Here is a 15,714-nt window from a genome sequence, read left to right as displayed (position 1 = left end):
TTTTTGTTGATTAAGTAAAGAAAACCCCCAAGAAGGGTTTTTTTTTTTTTTTTTTTTTTTTTTTTTTTTTTTGAGATGGAGTCTCGCTGTGTCTCCCAGACTGGAGTGCAGTGGTGCAATCTCGGCTCACTGCAAGCTCCACCTCCCAGATTCACGCCATTCTCCTGCCTCAGCCTCCCGAGTAGCTGGGACTACAGGCGCCCGCCACCAAGCCCGGCTAATTTTTTGTATTTTTAGTAGAGACGGAGTTTCGCCGTGTTAGCCAGGATGGTCTCGATCTCCTGACCTCGTGATCCACCCGCCTCGGCCTCCCAAAGTGCTGGGATTACAGGCGTGAGCCACCGCGCCCGGCCTAGGTTTGTTCTTTCTATTCAACTTCCTATAATCATTTCCAGGAAATTCTTATTTATTAAAGTATATTAAAACAATCCTAGTGCTGAAGAACTGAATTAAGAAGTTATTATGGAAAAACATAATGTCTGAAAACAACAGAAGAAAGATATCACAGGGCTCCCTAAATAAAACCCAAATACACTGATAGGAAGTAGCTAGAGCTTTTTTTTTGCCCTGGGAAGGTCTGCTTTCCTTAAAGCCAGAATCCTAATCCCACACAATTAGCGTTCTTTTCTTCTCTCTTACCTTTTGCTTCAGATGCGGGGCATGATTGTCTTCCTTGGCTGAGAGATAAAGGGAGCGAACCTGTTCCTGCACTGCATTGTAAAAGGTTGTCTCCCAAAACTGCTGATTTGTCCAAATGGGGTGGTCTTGTACACATGTATAAGCAAACTGGCTGACTCCAGGGGCAAGTTTCTGTGAGAATACACAAAATATATCACCATGGGGCTGGCAGAATTATAACAGTTCATAAGGTCACAGGGGCCACAGTTAATCATAGATGTGATCAAAGGATTTCTCTAAAGAGTATCTTATGGTAGTACAGGCTTAGCAATCAGCAACTTACTCCTTTTTAACTGGCAACTGTGGGCTTGCTGTTGGATCCTTGAGAGTCTCAGTCACTTTATCAAAATGGGTATTTTAGTAACAGCTAAAAATCAAAGCTGTTATTATATCAATTAGAAAATACAGGAAAAGGAGGCACTGTAGATTTAGTGAATATTATTACAATTAGGGCATATAATAAAATCCATCACGATGTAAACATAAAACTCCAGATAATTTAACATTTCCTCTACTTGGCTTTAGGGTACTCTTTTTAAGAGACAGCAATTGATATGTGAGTGAACCTACAGCTTGGCCTTACACACAGAATGAGGATATAGCATGAATTAGGGACTCAGGAGAACCGCACTTTTCCTACTGCTCATTCCAGCCCATTACCTCCCCACCAAAGCTGCTGCCTGGCTCACATACTCTCTAGAAGACTGTCCTGGGCTTCAAGGGCATTTTCTGGTAACCAAATTTGTGCAGGGAAAGATAAACACAAATCAAACCGCCTTCCTTTCAGGGACTTCCTGCTGGGTTTCAGAGTAAGAGTAAACTTAAGAGATGATTAACAACAGAGGGAAGGAAAATGAACTCTGCAGGCATTTAGAAGGCACTTCATATATATTTAAGTTTGTTTAGTTCCAAAACCCCTGCTCGTTTTACAACATCAAATTGTCTTTCAAAAGAACTGAAAGTAAATCAAAATAAATTAAATGCCAAATTAACTGCCAATTAGCACTTCTGTTTTCCCCTCACTTTATGATTTTGTTTCCCAAAGTAATATTCTGCCTTGAAACCTCTAAAAAAACTTATATAACATTGCTTTTCAAATTTTAAAGATAATTTACACTGCTAAATTTCAGTTAGTGACTTGAGTCATCTTTCTAGAACTACTTCTCTCACCTCTAAAAGTTAAGGATGTTTCAAATTTTAAAAAATTCATAATTTTCCAAGAAAAAGTAGGTACCATTTTCAATAAACATTTTTTTGGCCCATTTTATTCTTTGGAATTGAGTTCATCTATTTTCTGTGAGTAGAACTAAAGTTTCTGATAAGTTTTCTTTTGAAGCAATTTAATAAGCCGAGTCTCTTCTGAAATGTTGGACACTGAAGATGATTACTAAGGTTATATAACAGTTACACAACAAAAGTTGGTTTATTTCTTAGGAATGTATACCAGATATATAAGACATCTGGTAAAAATTATATGCTTAATACATGCTAATCTCCTTTTTGGTCTAGAGCTGGAATAGGTATCATGAATACCACAAAACGTAGTGCCTGTGTAGTCAGAAGCCAGGTGGTTGTGATTCTGCCTTGAAGAGTCTCTGTGTACTACATGCCATGTGTAAGACCTTTTCAAGATAGGACTGTGTTACTGCTGCTGAGCTAACTGGCTATAACCTCAATTCTCCCTATTAAGTGGCTGTAAGTTGTGGCTATGAAGCAAAAATCAGGAGTTCTTTGAGGGTGCACAGGGATCACTGTTGGATTTCATGTCGTCTATCTGCTCATTTAACAAACAGCTACTGTCTACCTATGGGAAATCATGAACAAAATGTGTGTGGTTTTGTGAGTGCGTAAGCAGAAGCCACACACACTGAATCACAAGCTCCTTATATACTCTGCATGAAGACACTTAGGACATGGATTACACACTTTTTCCTCCTTCATTTTTTAGTTCTTTACTGTAAGGACCAGCAATTATTTCAGTAGCAGTACACAAGCCTATTTTGTTTTTTTTTTGTTTTTTTTTGAAGCAGAGTCTGGCTCTCTTGCCCAGGCTGGAGTGCAGTGGCCGGATCTCAGCTCACTGCAAGCTCCGCCTCCTGGGTTCATGCCATTCTCCTGCCTTAGCCTCCCGAGTAGCTGGGACTACAGGCGCCCGCCACCTCGCCTGGCTAGTTTTTTGTATTTTTTAGTAGAGACGGGGTTTCACTGTGTTAGCCAGGATGGTCTCGATCTCCTGACCTCGTGATCCGCCCGTCTCGGCCTCCCAAAGTGCCGGGATTACAGGCTTGAGCCACCGTGCCTGGCCCACAAGCCTATTTTGAAACAGTTTTTTTTTTTTTAGACAGGGTCTGGCTTTGTCACCCAGGCTGGAGTGCAGTGGCATGATCGTGGCTTACTGCAGCCTCAACTTCCCAGACTCAAAAGATCCTCCCACCTCAGCCTCTCTAGTAGCTGTAGTAGCTGGGACTACAGGTGTGCACCACTATACCCAGCTGTTTTTTGTAGAAAAATCTGAAACTGGGAGGTGGAGGTTGCAGTGAGCTGAGATGGGGTTTTTGTAGAGATGGGGTTTCATCATATTTCCCAGGTTGGTCTTGAACTCCTGGGCTCAAGTGATCTACCTGCCTTGGGCTCCCAAAGTGCTAGGATTATAGATGTGAGCCACCATGACCAGCCTGAAAGAAATTTTAAAGGCACTAAACTCAAATGAGATAAAACTGTAATTCTCAACTGCCTTTACCACGAGTATACTAAGGGCAGTACCATTTCTTACAAATGCAGCATAACATAATCAACGGCGACTCTAAAAATGTTGAAGTCTTGAAATTATATTAATATAGATAAGCTCCAAAAAAAAAGAGCTTTAAACAAATCCTTATCAGATTCTCATAAAGCACTTTTAGGATAATCAACACACCAAAAAAGTTATTAATTAAATACCTTTTATTAAAACTTAACAGAGATGTACAGGAATCTGAGTGTATAATGAAGCCCCACCTTTCTTCAGCATTTTTCTCACTGATGGTGTATATCTGCTTTCCTTGACACATGTGAGTTGACATTACAGGTTGAGTGTCCCTTATCTGAAATACTTGGGACCAGAAGTGTTTCAGATTTTGGAATATCTGCATTATATTTACTGGATGAACATTCTAAATCTGAAAATCTAATATCTGAAATGCTCCAATGAACATTTCTTCTAAGTATCATGCCAGCCTGCTAGAAGTTTAGAATTTTGGAGCATTTTGGACTTTCTTTTTTCTTTTTGGAGACAGGGTCTCATTCTGTCACCCAGGCTGATGACAATCATAGATCATTGCCGCCTAGAACTGCTGGGCTGAAGGGATCCTCCCGCCTTAACCTCCTGAGTAGCTAGGACTACACGCATGTACTGCCATGCCTGGCTAATTTTAAAAAATGTTTTTTGAGGTCAGGCACAGTGGCTCACGCCTGTAATCCAAGCACTTTGGGATGCTGAGACAGGCAGATCACTGAAGGTTGGGAGTTTGAGACCAGCCTGGCCAATACGGTGAAACCCCATCTCTACTAAAAATATAAAAATTAGCTAGGTGTGGTGGCAGGCACCTGTAATCCCAGCTACTTGGGAGACTGAGGCAGGAGAGACACTTGAATCTGGGAGGCGGAGGCTGCAGCGAGCTGAGATCGCGCCACTGTACTCCAGCCTGGGCAACAGAGCGAGACTCCATCTCAAAAAAAAAAAAAAAAAAAAGAAAAAGTTTCTTGAGACAGGTTTTCACTATGTTGCCCAGGATGGTCTTGAACTCCTGGCCTCATTCAATCCCCCCACCTCGGCCTTCCAAAGTGCTGGGATAGGATTAGGCCACCAAGTGTGGCCCAAATTTTTGAATTAGAGATACTCAACCTGTATCTTCATGTTTATTCACAAACTAAAAGTTGAATATGCAAAAACTAATCTAAGTAATTTGAACAAAAGGGGGACTATATATGTCCCAAGGAAGAAAAATGGTGCAAGACAGAGTGACAGTGGCCCAAAGGGGCCCACAGCCTGCTTACTAGGTGAGAATTACAGCAGGGTAAAGTGACTATAGTACAAACACTTGGTGGCAAGACAGACACAAATGGCTATGGCATCTGTGATAGTGGCAGTAGTCTTAGTAAACAGAGAAAATAAGTGCCTGTAGATAAAACGATCTCCTGATATGTGCATTAGAAATCATTAACCTCCAAATACTTAAAATATTATTCTTTTTCTAGACATGCAATTTGCCTTCTTTCTTTGTGGTTTCTTGCTTTGTCTGGTCAACCACAAGCAAGGAGCCCTGTGTGCCTCAGTGAGGATGGGCAGGGCCATTTCACTGATGGGTGTTCTCAGGACCAGCAGAGGGCAGTATCACTTTATTCTGCCTAGACGCTATCATGGCTTGATCTACAAATTGCAAAAACGGAACTTTGCAGTCAGCTTGGGATAGAAAGTGGGTGGTAAGGTAAATATTTCAGGTGTTCACTGCATTTGAGAGAATCTATAAAGAAAAAGAACTGTTCAGGGTCATATGGCAAGATGAGTAGAACAGATGGGAACAGAAATAAAGCTTTCCATTACTCTATGTTGTCTCTGTAAGATACAAAATTAAGATATTTTACAAACAAACCTGTAACATAATTATGTAGAAAAAGATGTAATGAGACTTTAGGGTTTCAAATTCAGTATAACCTGGGACAGTAGCAGTAGTTTTAGTAAACAGAGAAAATAAGCATCTACGGATGAAACTATCTTCTGATTGTAATAATTTATTTTTAAAAATTTTCTTTATTATTTTATATTTAATTTTTTTATTCTAATAATTTCCCTGGTTTGAAGAAAAAACTTTCCCAAGACAAGATGGTTTTACAAATTGGTCTGTACACTAGCATTATAATCTTTTAACACTGCACAAAGATGAGATTTAACTCATACTGAGGGTGTGACAGCAGTGGTGCTGGTTGGGAATGCTTTTGCCAAATCACATCTCTCATTCTCTTCAATTCTGGCAACAATATTTATATTTCATAATAATTTTTATGATTCTGTCCTAAGGAAACAAGTGATATTGTGCCATGCAATTTTATGAGATGTTTAAGAATGCATTGACTTTCTTCTTTATCTAGAAAAAATAGCCCTTGAAGATACCAGATTAAGCAATGCCATTCATTTTCCACAAAGCTTTCAAAGGAAACCCAGCATGGGACAGGATATGAAGAATAAACTCATGGGGCTCGCCTACCAGCAGGCCAGTTTCAAATCCAAATAAAGGACGTAAATCATCTGAGAGATGAGATGGTCCAGGGAAAGGTTAAGATATCAGCATGAGGGGCCTGTCAAAGGCCTGTCTGGCTAGATATGTTTGTTCCCCAAGCTCAAGGCTCTAGTTTGGGATCTCAGGGAAAACCGGATTTCAGGAAAGAAGGCTAGCTGGCAGGACTTATCCATAAACATGTAATGGTCTTAAAGAATAATGCAGAGATTCATTGTTTAAATTGCTGGTGATTTACTATCTAGTTCTGGTCCCTGGAATGTAAGTGTACCTAACTAACCGCACAATTCAAGGATGGTGCTAGCAAGTCCTCCTGTGATTCTGCTCTGTCTCACCAAGTCCAGATACTAAATCACTTTAATAATTAATTTTAGAGCATTTTCTGATGAAATTGGGAGTCTTTCTTTTGCTTAGTCTTGAGAGACAAACAAAAGGAAGATAGGAATAGGAAAAATATGTATCCAAAACCTGGCTTTATCACATCTTAAACATATTTGCTTTGTCCCTCCCCCCCCTTTTTTTTTTAAAGAAAGGACATACAATACATACAAGTCCACTGTATACCTCTCCTGATTCTATTTCTCTCCTATCCTAGAGGTGACCATTATCATGAATTAGGTATTATCATTCCCATTTTGTTTTTTACCTGTGTATGTCCATAAAGAATATATCAGTTATATTGCAGGTTTTATTCTATCCCTTATTGATGCTTTTCATGTATATAACTCATACTTCATCTATTTATGTGATATCTAACAAAACTATATAATTAATTGGGACAAAACACAACCGGCTTTTGTAAACATACAACTCAGCAGGAGCAGAAAGAGAATGGCCTATAAGCAATGAGTATTTAGAATATTATGTTCATTAGTTAGTGGGATTTACAGAATAGTGAGTAATCCATTTAGTTAAATGGGGTGACTATAAGCGTATTGCACATTTTTTCCTGTTTTACTACCTGATACTCAGAGATTGAACAGTACAAGTATCCTTAAACTCAGAATAGTCTATACCCCTTCTGGATTGCTCCGAAGATCGAGGCATACAATTTCTGCATGAGAGGCATATTCATCCACCAGCATTGTCCAGTATTCACTTGATGTGCCAGGTTCTATAAATGTCAGTAGTTGGGATGATAGGATTAAAGTCCTTTTTTTTCAAGACATAGTCTCATCTTGTGACCCAGGCTGGAGTGCAGTGGCACAAACGAGGCTCACTGCAGTCTTAACCTCCTGGGCTCAAGCAATCCTTTTGCCTCAGCCTCCCATGTAACTGGGACCACAGGCATACACCACCATGCCTGGCTAACTTCTGTATTATTTGTAGAGATGGGGTCTCACTTTGTTGCCTAGGCTGGTATCAAACTCCTGGGCTCAAGTGATCCTCCCGCTTTGGCCACCCAAAGTTCTAGGATTAAAGCCATGAGCCACCAGGCCCAGCTGAACTCCAGTTTTAAACCACTTAGCCTTCTAATGATTCTGTGTCTTAAGTTGTTTAATAAATATCAAGAGTTCAGAGGATAAATCAATTTCTTTCCTTTGTGGTCCAGAAATTTGTAGACATCAAATGCAAGACAGTTGTCAAGTCCTTTGCCTGGGTTTGGTGGTCTCAAAAATATAAGATATGATCTAAATTCTCCTAATCCTCTTATTTTTGGCCGGTTTTAATTTTTTTTTTTTTTGAGACAGGGTCTCATCTGTTGCCCAGACTACGGTGCAGTTGGCATGATCTTGGTTCACTGCAGTCTGAACCTCTGGGGCTCAAGTGATCCTCCCAACTCACCCTCCTGAGTAACTGAGACTACAGGTGTGCATTACCATGCCTGGCTAATTATTAAACAAAATTTTTGTAGAGATGGGGGTCTCACTATGATGCCTAGGCTGGACAATTTTATACAAGTAGTACAATGTTGTGTTTCATTCTGCAACTTGGTTTTTCATGCATTATGTTGTTAGATTTATTCAGGTAATGAGAATTATCTGACAACTAAAAATATCTCTGTAAAAAGTCTTTAAAATAAGAAAAAATTATTATAACCAACCTATTCTGAGTATAATACATTTTCAGTATAAATATTTATCAACTCAGTTAATCCTCACTACAATCTTATGACCCGCTGAGATAGGTACCATTATTTCCCCTGTTTAAAAATGAGGAAATAGCCAGGCTCGGTGGCTCATGCCTGTAATTCTAGCACTTTGGAAGGCTGAGGCACGTGGATCACCTGAGGTCAGGAGTACAAGACCAGCCTGGTCACCATGGTGAAACCCTATCTCTACTAAAAATACAAAAATTACTAAAAATACTAAAAATACAAAAATTAGCTGGGCGTGGTGGCACATGCCTGTAATCCCAGCTACTTGGGAGGCTGAGGCAGGAGAATTGCTTGAACCTGGGAGGCAGAGGTTGCAATGAGCCAAGGTCGTGCCATTGCACTCCAGCCTGGATGACAGAGCAAAACTGTTTCAAAAAAAACCCCAAAAAAGTTGGGGGGGGGGGATTGAGGCAAAAAGAAGTGACTCATTCAAGGGAACACTGATAGGGAGTGACAGGCCAGAGATGGGATTTGAACCCAGCCAGTTTGGCTTATAGAGTCTTGTTTTTCAACTACTGCACAATTTAACTATTGTATGGAATTCCATGGTATGAATATACAGCGTTGTCTTGTTTCTGTTAATAGACAGTTGTATTATTTCCAACTGTTTGCTATTATAAACAATGATGCATAAATATCATCATATATTTCAGCTGCCAACTATTGATTATTGGTTTCAGCACCATTTAGTAGGGCCTGGAAGTACTTGACACGGGTCCCAGTAAATGTGGTAATTCTCATTGTTATCTATACCAATAAGCATTTTGGGGTTATTGCATATTGGTTATTTTTCTTTTTTTTTTTTTTTTTTTTTTTTTTTGAGACGGAGTCTCACTGTGTCTCCCAGGCTGGAGTGCAGTGGCCGGATCTCAGCTCACTGCAAGCTCCGCCCCCCGGGTTCACGCCATTCTCCCGCCTCAGCCTCCGGAGTAGCTGGGACTACAGGCGCCCGCCACCTCGCCCGGCTAGTTTTTTGTATTTTTAGTAGAGACGGGGTTTCACCATGTTAGCCAGGATGGTCTCGATCTCCTGACCTTGTGATCCACCCGCCTCGGCCTCCCAAAGTGCTGGGATTACAGGCTTGAGCCACCGCGCCCGGCCGGTTATTTTTCTAATAAGAAATTATTTCATGTAGGTATTTTGCAAATCCACTATTTTAAAAAATTAACAGTAATTCTTTAATATCAGGAAGTCCTAGCCAAACAATCTTAAAATTCATATGGAATCACATAAGAAAGACCCTGAATAGCCAAAGCAATCCTGAGGAAAAAAAAAACAAAGCTGTAAGCATCCCACTATCTGACTTCAAAATATTCTATAAGGCTATATTAGCCAAAACAGCATGGTACTGCCATAAAAACAGACTCATTGACTAAAAAAGCAGAATAGAGAACCCATAAATAAATCTACGTATGCATAGCCAACTGATTTTCCACAAGGGTGCCAAGAACAGATACTGGGGAAATAACAATCTCTTCAATAAATGGTGTTGGGAAAACTGGATATCCATACGCAGGAAAATGAGACTAGATCTCCATCTCTCACCTTATACAAAAATCAAACCAAAATGAATTAAAGACTTCAATGTAAGACCTGAAACTATGAAACTACTGGAAGAAAATATTGGGGAAATGCTGCAGGACATTGGTCTGGGCAAAGATTTCTTGGGCAAGACCTCAAAAGCACAGGCAACAAAGAGCAAAAATAGACAAATGGGATTATATCAAGTTAAAAAGCTTCTGCACAGCAAAGGAAACAATCAGCAAACTAATGAAACAACGTACAAAATGGGAGAAAATATTTACAAATTATCCATCCAACAAGGGATTAATAACCAGAGTATATAAGGAATGCAAGCAACTCAAAAGCAAAAAACTGACTAAAAAAATGGGCAAATGATTGAGCAGACATTTCTTAAAAGAAGACATAAAAATGGTCGACAGGCATATTTAAAAATGCTCACCATCAGGCCAGGCGCTGTGGCTCACGCCTGTAATCCCAGCACTTTGGGAGGCCGAGACGGGTGGATCACGAGGTCAGGAGATGGAGACCATCCTGGCTAACACAGTGAAACCCCATCTCTACTAAAAATACAAAAAATTAGCCGGGCGTGGTGGCGGGCGTCTGTAGTCCCAGCTACTCGGGAGGCTGAGGCAGAAGAATGGCGTGAACCCAGGAGGCGGAGCTTGCAGTGAGCCCAGATCGCGCCACTGCACTCCAGCCTGGGCGACAGAGCGAGATTCTGTCTCAAAAAAAAAAAAAAAAAAAAAAACTGGAAAAAAAAAAAAATAACAGTAGATCTACCATACCACTGCTGGATATATATCCAAAAGGAAGAAAACTAGTATATCAAAGAGATTACATTTATTATAGCAGTATTCACAAGGGCCACGATATGGAATAAACCTAAGTGTACAACAACAGATGAATGGATAAAGGAAACATGGTATATATACATAGTGGAATAATATTCAGCCATAAAAAAGAATGAAATCCTGTCATTTGCAGCAACATGGATGGAACTGGAAGTCATTATGTTAAATGAAATAAGCCAGGCACAGGATAAATATCACATTTTCATGCATATGTGGGAGCAAAAAATGTTCATCTAATGGAAGTAGAGAGTAGAATGATGGTTCCAAGAAGCTGGGAAGGGCTACTGGGGAGGGGGAATAAATACATTTAGAAGGATAAGTTCTAGTGTTTGATAGCACAGTAGGTGATTACAGTTAACAATAATTTATTGTATATTTCAGAAAAGCTAGATTTGAAATGTTCCCAACACAAAGAAATGACAAACGTTTGAGGTGATGGATATTCTAGTTACCCTGATTTGACCGTTACACACTGTATACATGTACTGAAATATCACTTGTACCTCATAAAAATGTATAGTTATGTATTAATAAAAATTCTTTAATATCAAATATCTAGTCATTGTTCAAATTTACAATTGTTAAATGTAAAAAAGTTTGTTTTTCTGCTATTTTTACCATCAGTTTGCTTAACTCAAGTAGGAATTAAGGTCAAATAATTATATATTACCATTAGTCTGCATATTGCTAGCATCGATTTTATTCTAGTTTCTTTTTCCACTTGCAATTTATTTGTTGAAAAAACTGGATCATTTGTCCCATAAAGTTTCCATCAGTCTGACTGCATCCCAGTGGTGACATCTGACACATTTCTTTTGTCCTCTGTGTTTTCCTACAAATCAGTAGTTGAATCTAGAGGCTTATCAGATTCAGGCTTGTTTGGCAAGAATACTTCAGACAGTACTACCCCGAGGGGTAGCACTCACGGGGCACATCTGTTTGTCTCTCCTTTTGTTATGTTAGACGATGTTGATTGTCAATGCCCAGATTTGTTAATAATTAGAAGTGGTAAAATTGTGATATTCTAATTCTAGCATTACTTCCTCACTCTAACATTAGTTAGAGTACTTCTTTTTTTTTTTGAGACGGAGTCTTGCTCTGTTGCCCAGACTGGAGTACAATGGCATGATCTCAGCTCACTGCAACCTCTACCTTCTGGGTCCAAGCAATTCTCTGCCTCAGCCTCCCAAGTAGCTAAGATTACAGGTGCCCGCCACCACGCCCGGCTAATTCTTTTATGTAGTTTTTGTAGAGATGGGGTTTCACCATGTTGGCCAGGCTAGTCTTGAACTCCTGACCTTGTGATCCGCCCACCTCGGCCTCCCAAAGTGTTGGGATTACAGACATGAGCCACCGCGCCCGGCCTAGAGTACTTCCATAAAGGAAACTTTCCCTTATCAACTGTTGGTGAACCACGGGCATAGTCTGTATTAGAAAAGCAGGATAAATATTTGATTCAATCCCTTTGTTTAACAATTTTAAAAACAATAAGTTGTTTTTCTAGTGTCTACCACAGGTAACCAATTAGTTCGGTTTTTAAAAATTAATACCTTTATCAACTCATAAATTTTAAAACATATTTGGTTCACCATTAAATTATCCTTAAATCTAAGTTTAGAAACAAACCCTCCCAAAAAATCTATCCATAAGCATTCACTGAAAATTTGTTCTGTTTTTGTTTTTGTTTTTTGTTTTTGGAGACAGTCTTGCTCAATTACCCAGGCTGGAGTGCAGTGGTGCGATGGCAGCTCACTGAAACCTCCGCTTCCTGGGTTCAAGTGGTTCTTGTGCCTCAGCCTCCTGAGTAGCTGGGATTACGGGTGCATGCCACCATGCCTGGCTAATTTTTGTATTTTTTGTAGAGACAGGGTTTTGCCATGTTGGCCAGGCTAGTCATGGTTCAACATATGCAGATCAGTAAATTTGATTTATCACATAAACAGAACTAAAGACAAAAACCACAAGATTATCTCAATAGATGCAGAAAAGGCTTTTGATAAAATTCAATATCCCTTCATGTTAAAAACTGTCAATAAACTAGGTATTGAAAGAATATACCTCATAATAATGAGAGCTATATATAACAAACCCACAGCCAATATTATACTGAATAGGCAAAAACTGGAAGCATTCCCTTTGAAAACCAGAACAAGACGATAGTCTGATTTCCCTCTTTCCCTAAAAGGCAAGCACGAGGAGCGGCAGGAGGAGCATGGCTACATCTCCCGGTGCTTCACGCGGAAATACACGCTGCCCTCCGGTGTGGACCCCACCCAGGTCTCCTCATCCCTGTCCCCTGAGGGCACACTGACCGTGGAAGCCCCTATGCCCAAGCTAGCCACACAGTCCAACGAGATCACCATCCCGGTCACCTTCGAGTCGCGGGCCCAGCTTAGGGGCCCAGAAGCTGCAAAATCCGACAAGACTGCCGCCAAGTAAAGCCTTAGCCTGGATGCCCACCCCTGCTGCCGCCACTGGCTGCGCCCCCCCACCCTCAACCTGTGTGTTCTTTTGATACGTTTATCTTGTTTTTCCTCAAATAAAGTTCCAAGTAACAAACAAACAAAAAAAAGAAAACCAGAACAAGACAAAGATGCCCTCTCTCACAACTCCTATTCAACATAGTATTGGAAGTTCTGGCCCAGGGAAACCAGGCAAGAGAAAGAAATAAAGTGTATTCAAACAGAAAGACAGGAAGTCAAATTATCTTTGTTTGCCAATGGCATGGTCCTATATCTAGAAAACCCCACTGTCTCAGCCCAAAAGCTTCTTAAGCTGATAAGCAACTTCAGTGAAGTCTCAGCATACAAAATCAATGTGCAAAAATCAGTAGCATTCCTATATACCAACAACAGGCAAGCAGAGAGACAAATCATGAATGAACTCCCATTCACAATTGCTAGAAAAACAGTAAAACACCTAGGAATAAAGCTAACAAGGCAAGGGAAGGACTTCTTCAAAGAAAACTACAAACCACAGCTCAAAAAAATCAGAGAGGACACAAACAAATGGAAAAACATTCCATGCTCATGTATTTGAAGAATCAATATTGTGAAAATGGCCATACTGCCCAAAGTAATTTATAGATTCAATGTTATATCCATTAAACTACCATTGACATTCTTCACAGATTTAGAAAAAAAAACTGTATTAAAATTCACATGGAACCAAAAGAGCCTGAATAGCCAAGAAAATACTAAGCAAAAAAGAACAAAGATGGAGGCATCATGCTACCTGACTTCAGACTATACTAGAAAAGGCTACAGGAACCCAAACAGCATGGGATTGGTACAAAAACAAATACATAGACCAGTGAGAATACAGAACTCAGAAATAAGACTGCACACCTACAACCATCTGATCGTTGACAAACCTGACAGAACAAGCAATGGGGAAAGAATTCCCAATTAATAAATGGTGCTAGGAGAATTGGATAGCTTTATTGAAGAAAATTGAAACTGGACCTCTTCCTTACACCTTATACAAAAATTTACCTGGCCAGGCACAGTGGCTCACGCCTGTAATCCCAGCACTTTGGGAGGCCGAGGTGGGGGGATCACGAGGTCAGGAGATCGAGACTACCCTGGCCAACATGGTGAAACCCCATTTCTACTAAAAATACAAAAACTAGCTGGGCATGGTGACGCACGTCTGTAGTCCCAGCTACTTGGGAGGCTGAGGCAGGAGAATGGTGTGAATCTGGGAGGTGAGCTGAGATCGCACCACTGCACTCCAGCCTGGCGACAGAGCAAGACTCCGTCTCAAAAAAAAAAGAAAAGAAAAAAAAAAAAAACTCAAGATGGATAAAAGACTTAAATGTAAAATGCGAAACTATCAAAAACCCTAGAAGAAAATCTAGGCAATACTTTTCAGGATATAGGCATGGGCAAAGATTTCATAATGAAAACGCCAAAAGCAATTGCCACAAAAGCAAAAACTGACAAATGGGATCTAATTAAACTAAAGAGCTTCTGCACAGCAAAAAAACTATCATCAGAGGGAATAGACAACCTACAGAATGGGAGAAAATTTTTGCAATCTATCCGTCTGATGAAGGTCTAATATCCAGAGTCTACAAGGAACTTAAGTAAATTTACAAGAAAAAAAGACCACATTAAAAAGTAGGCAAAGGACATGAACAGACACTTCTCAAAATAAGACATACATGTGGCCAACAAACATATAAAGAAAAGCTCACCATCACTGATTAGAGAAATGATAATCAAACCTACAATAAGGTAACACCTCACGCCAAACATGATGATGATGATGATGATGATGATTATTATTATTATTTTGAGACGCAGTCTTGCTCTGTCGCCCAGGCTGGAGTGCATTGGCGCGATCTCGGCTCACTGTAAACTCCGCCTCCCGGGTTCACGCCATTCTCCTGCCTCAGCCTCCCGAGTAGCTGGGACTACAGGTGCCCGCCACCTCGCCCAGCTAATTTTTTGTATTTTTAGTAGAGATGGGGTTTCACTGTGTTAGCCAGGATGGTGTTGATCTCCGGACCTCGTGAACCGCGCCCCCGCCTTGGCCTCCCAAAGTGCTGGGATTACAGGTGTAAGCCACCACGCCCGGCCAGGGTGACAATTATTAAAGTAAAAAAACAGATGCTGGTGAGGTTGCACAGTAAAGGAACACTTTTACACTGTTGGAGGGAGTGTAAATTAGTTCAACCCTTGTGGAAGACAGTGTGGTGATTCCTCAAAGATCTAAAGGCAGAAATACCATTTGTCCCGGCAATTCCATTACTGGGTACACACCCAAAGGAACGTAAATCATTATATTATAAAGAAACATGCATGCATATGTTCATTGCAGCACTATTAACAATAGTAAAGACATGGAATCAACCCAAATACTCATCAATGACAGACTCAATAAAGTAATTGTGGTATATATACACCATGGAAACTATGCAGACATAAAAAGGAATGAGATGATAATCTTTGCAGGGACATGGATGGAGTTGGAAGCTATTATCCTCAGCAAACTACCACAGGAACAGTAAACCTAACACTGCATGTTCTTACTTATAGGCAGGAGCTGAATGATGAGAACACACGGATACATAGGGAAGAACAACACACACTGGGGCCTGTCAGAGGTGGGTGAGAGGAGGGAGAGCATCAGGAAGAATAGCTAATGGATGCTGGGCTTAATACCTAGGTGGTGGCATGATCTGTGCAGCAAACTACCATGGCACACATTTACCTATGTAACAAACCTGCACATCCTGCGTGTACCCCTGAACTTAAAATAAAGGTTGAGGCCGGGCATAGTGTTT

At 40.4% G+C, this 15,714-nt stretch overlaps 1 protein-coding gene across 1 annotated transcript in view; it reads right to left on the bottom strand.

Moving 5' to 3' along the window:
* Positions 1-15,714, bottom strand: part of SBF2 (SET binding factor 2) — a 523,750-nt gene that overhangs the window by 78,409 nt on the left and 429,627 nt on the right. Inside the window, exon 18 of the mRNA XM_025356625.1 lies at positions 640-810. Within this exon, the coding sequence (XP_025212410.1) occupies positions 640-810 (171 nt within the window). The remainder of the gene's footprint in view (positions 1-639; positions 811-15,714) is intronic.

This window comes from Theropithecus gelada, chromosome 14 (genome assembly GCF_003255815.1).
Source record: "Theropithecus gelada isolate Dixy chromosome 14, Tgel_1.0, whole genome shotgun sequence".
Classification (NCBI taxonomy): domain Eukaryota; kingdom Metazoa; phylum Chordata; class Mammalia; order Primates; family Cercopithecidae; genus Theropithecus; species Theropithecus gelada.
The sequence above is the reverse complement of the archived record's forward strand: the minus strand, read 5'-3'. Positions and strand labels throughout refer to the sequence as shown.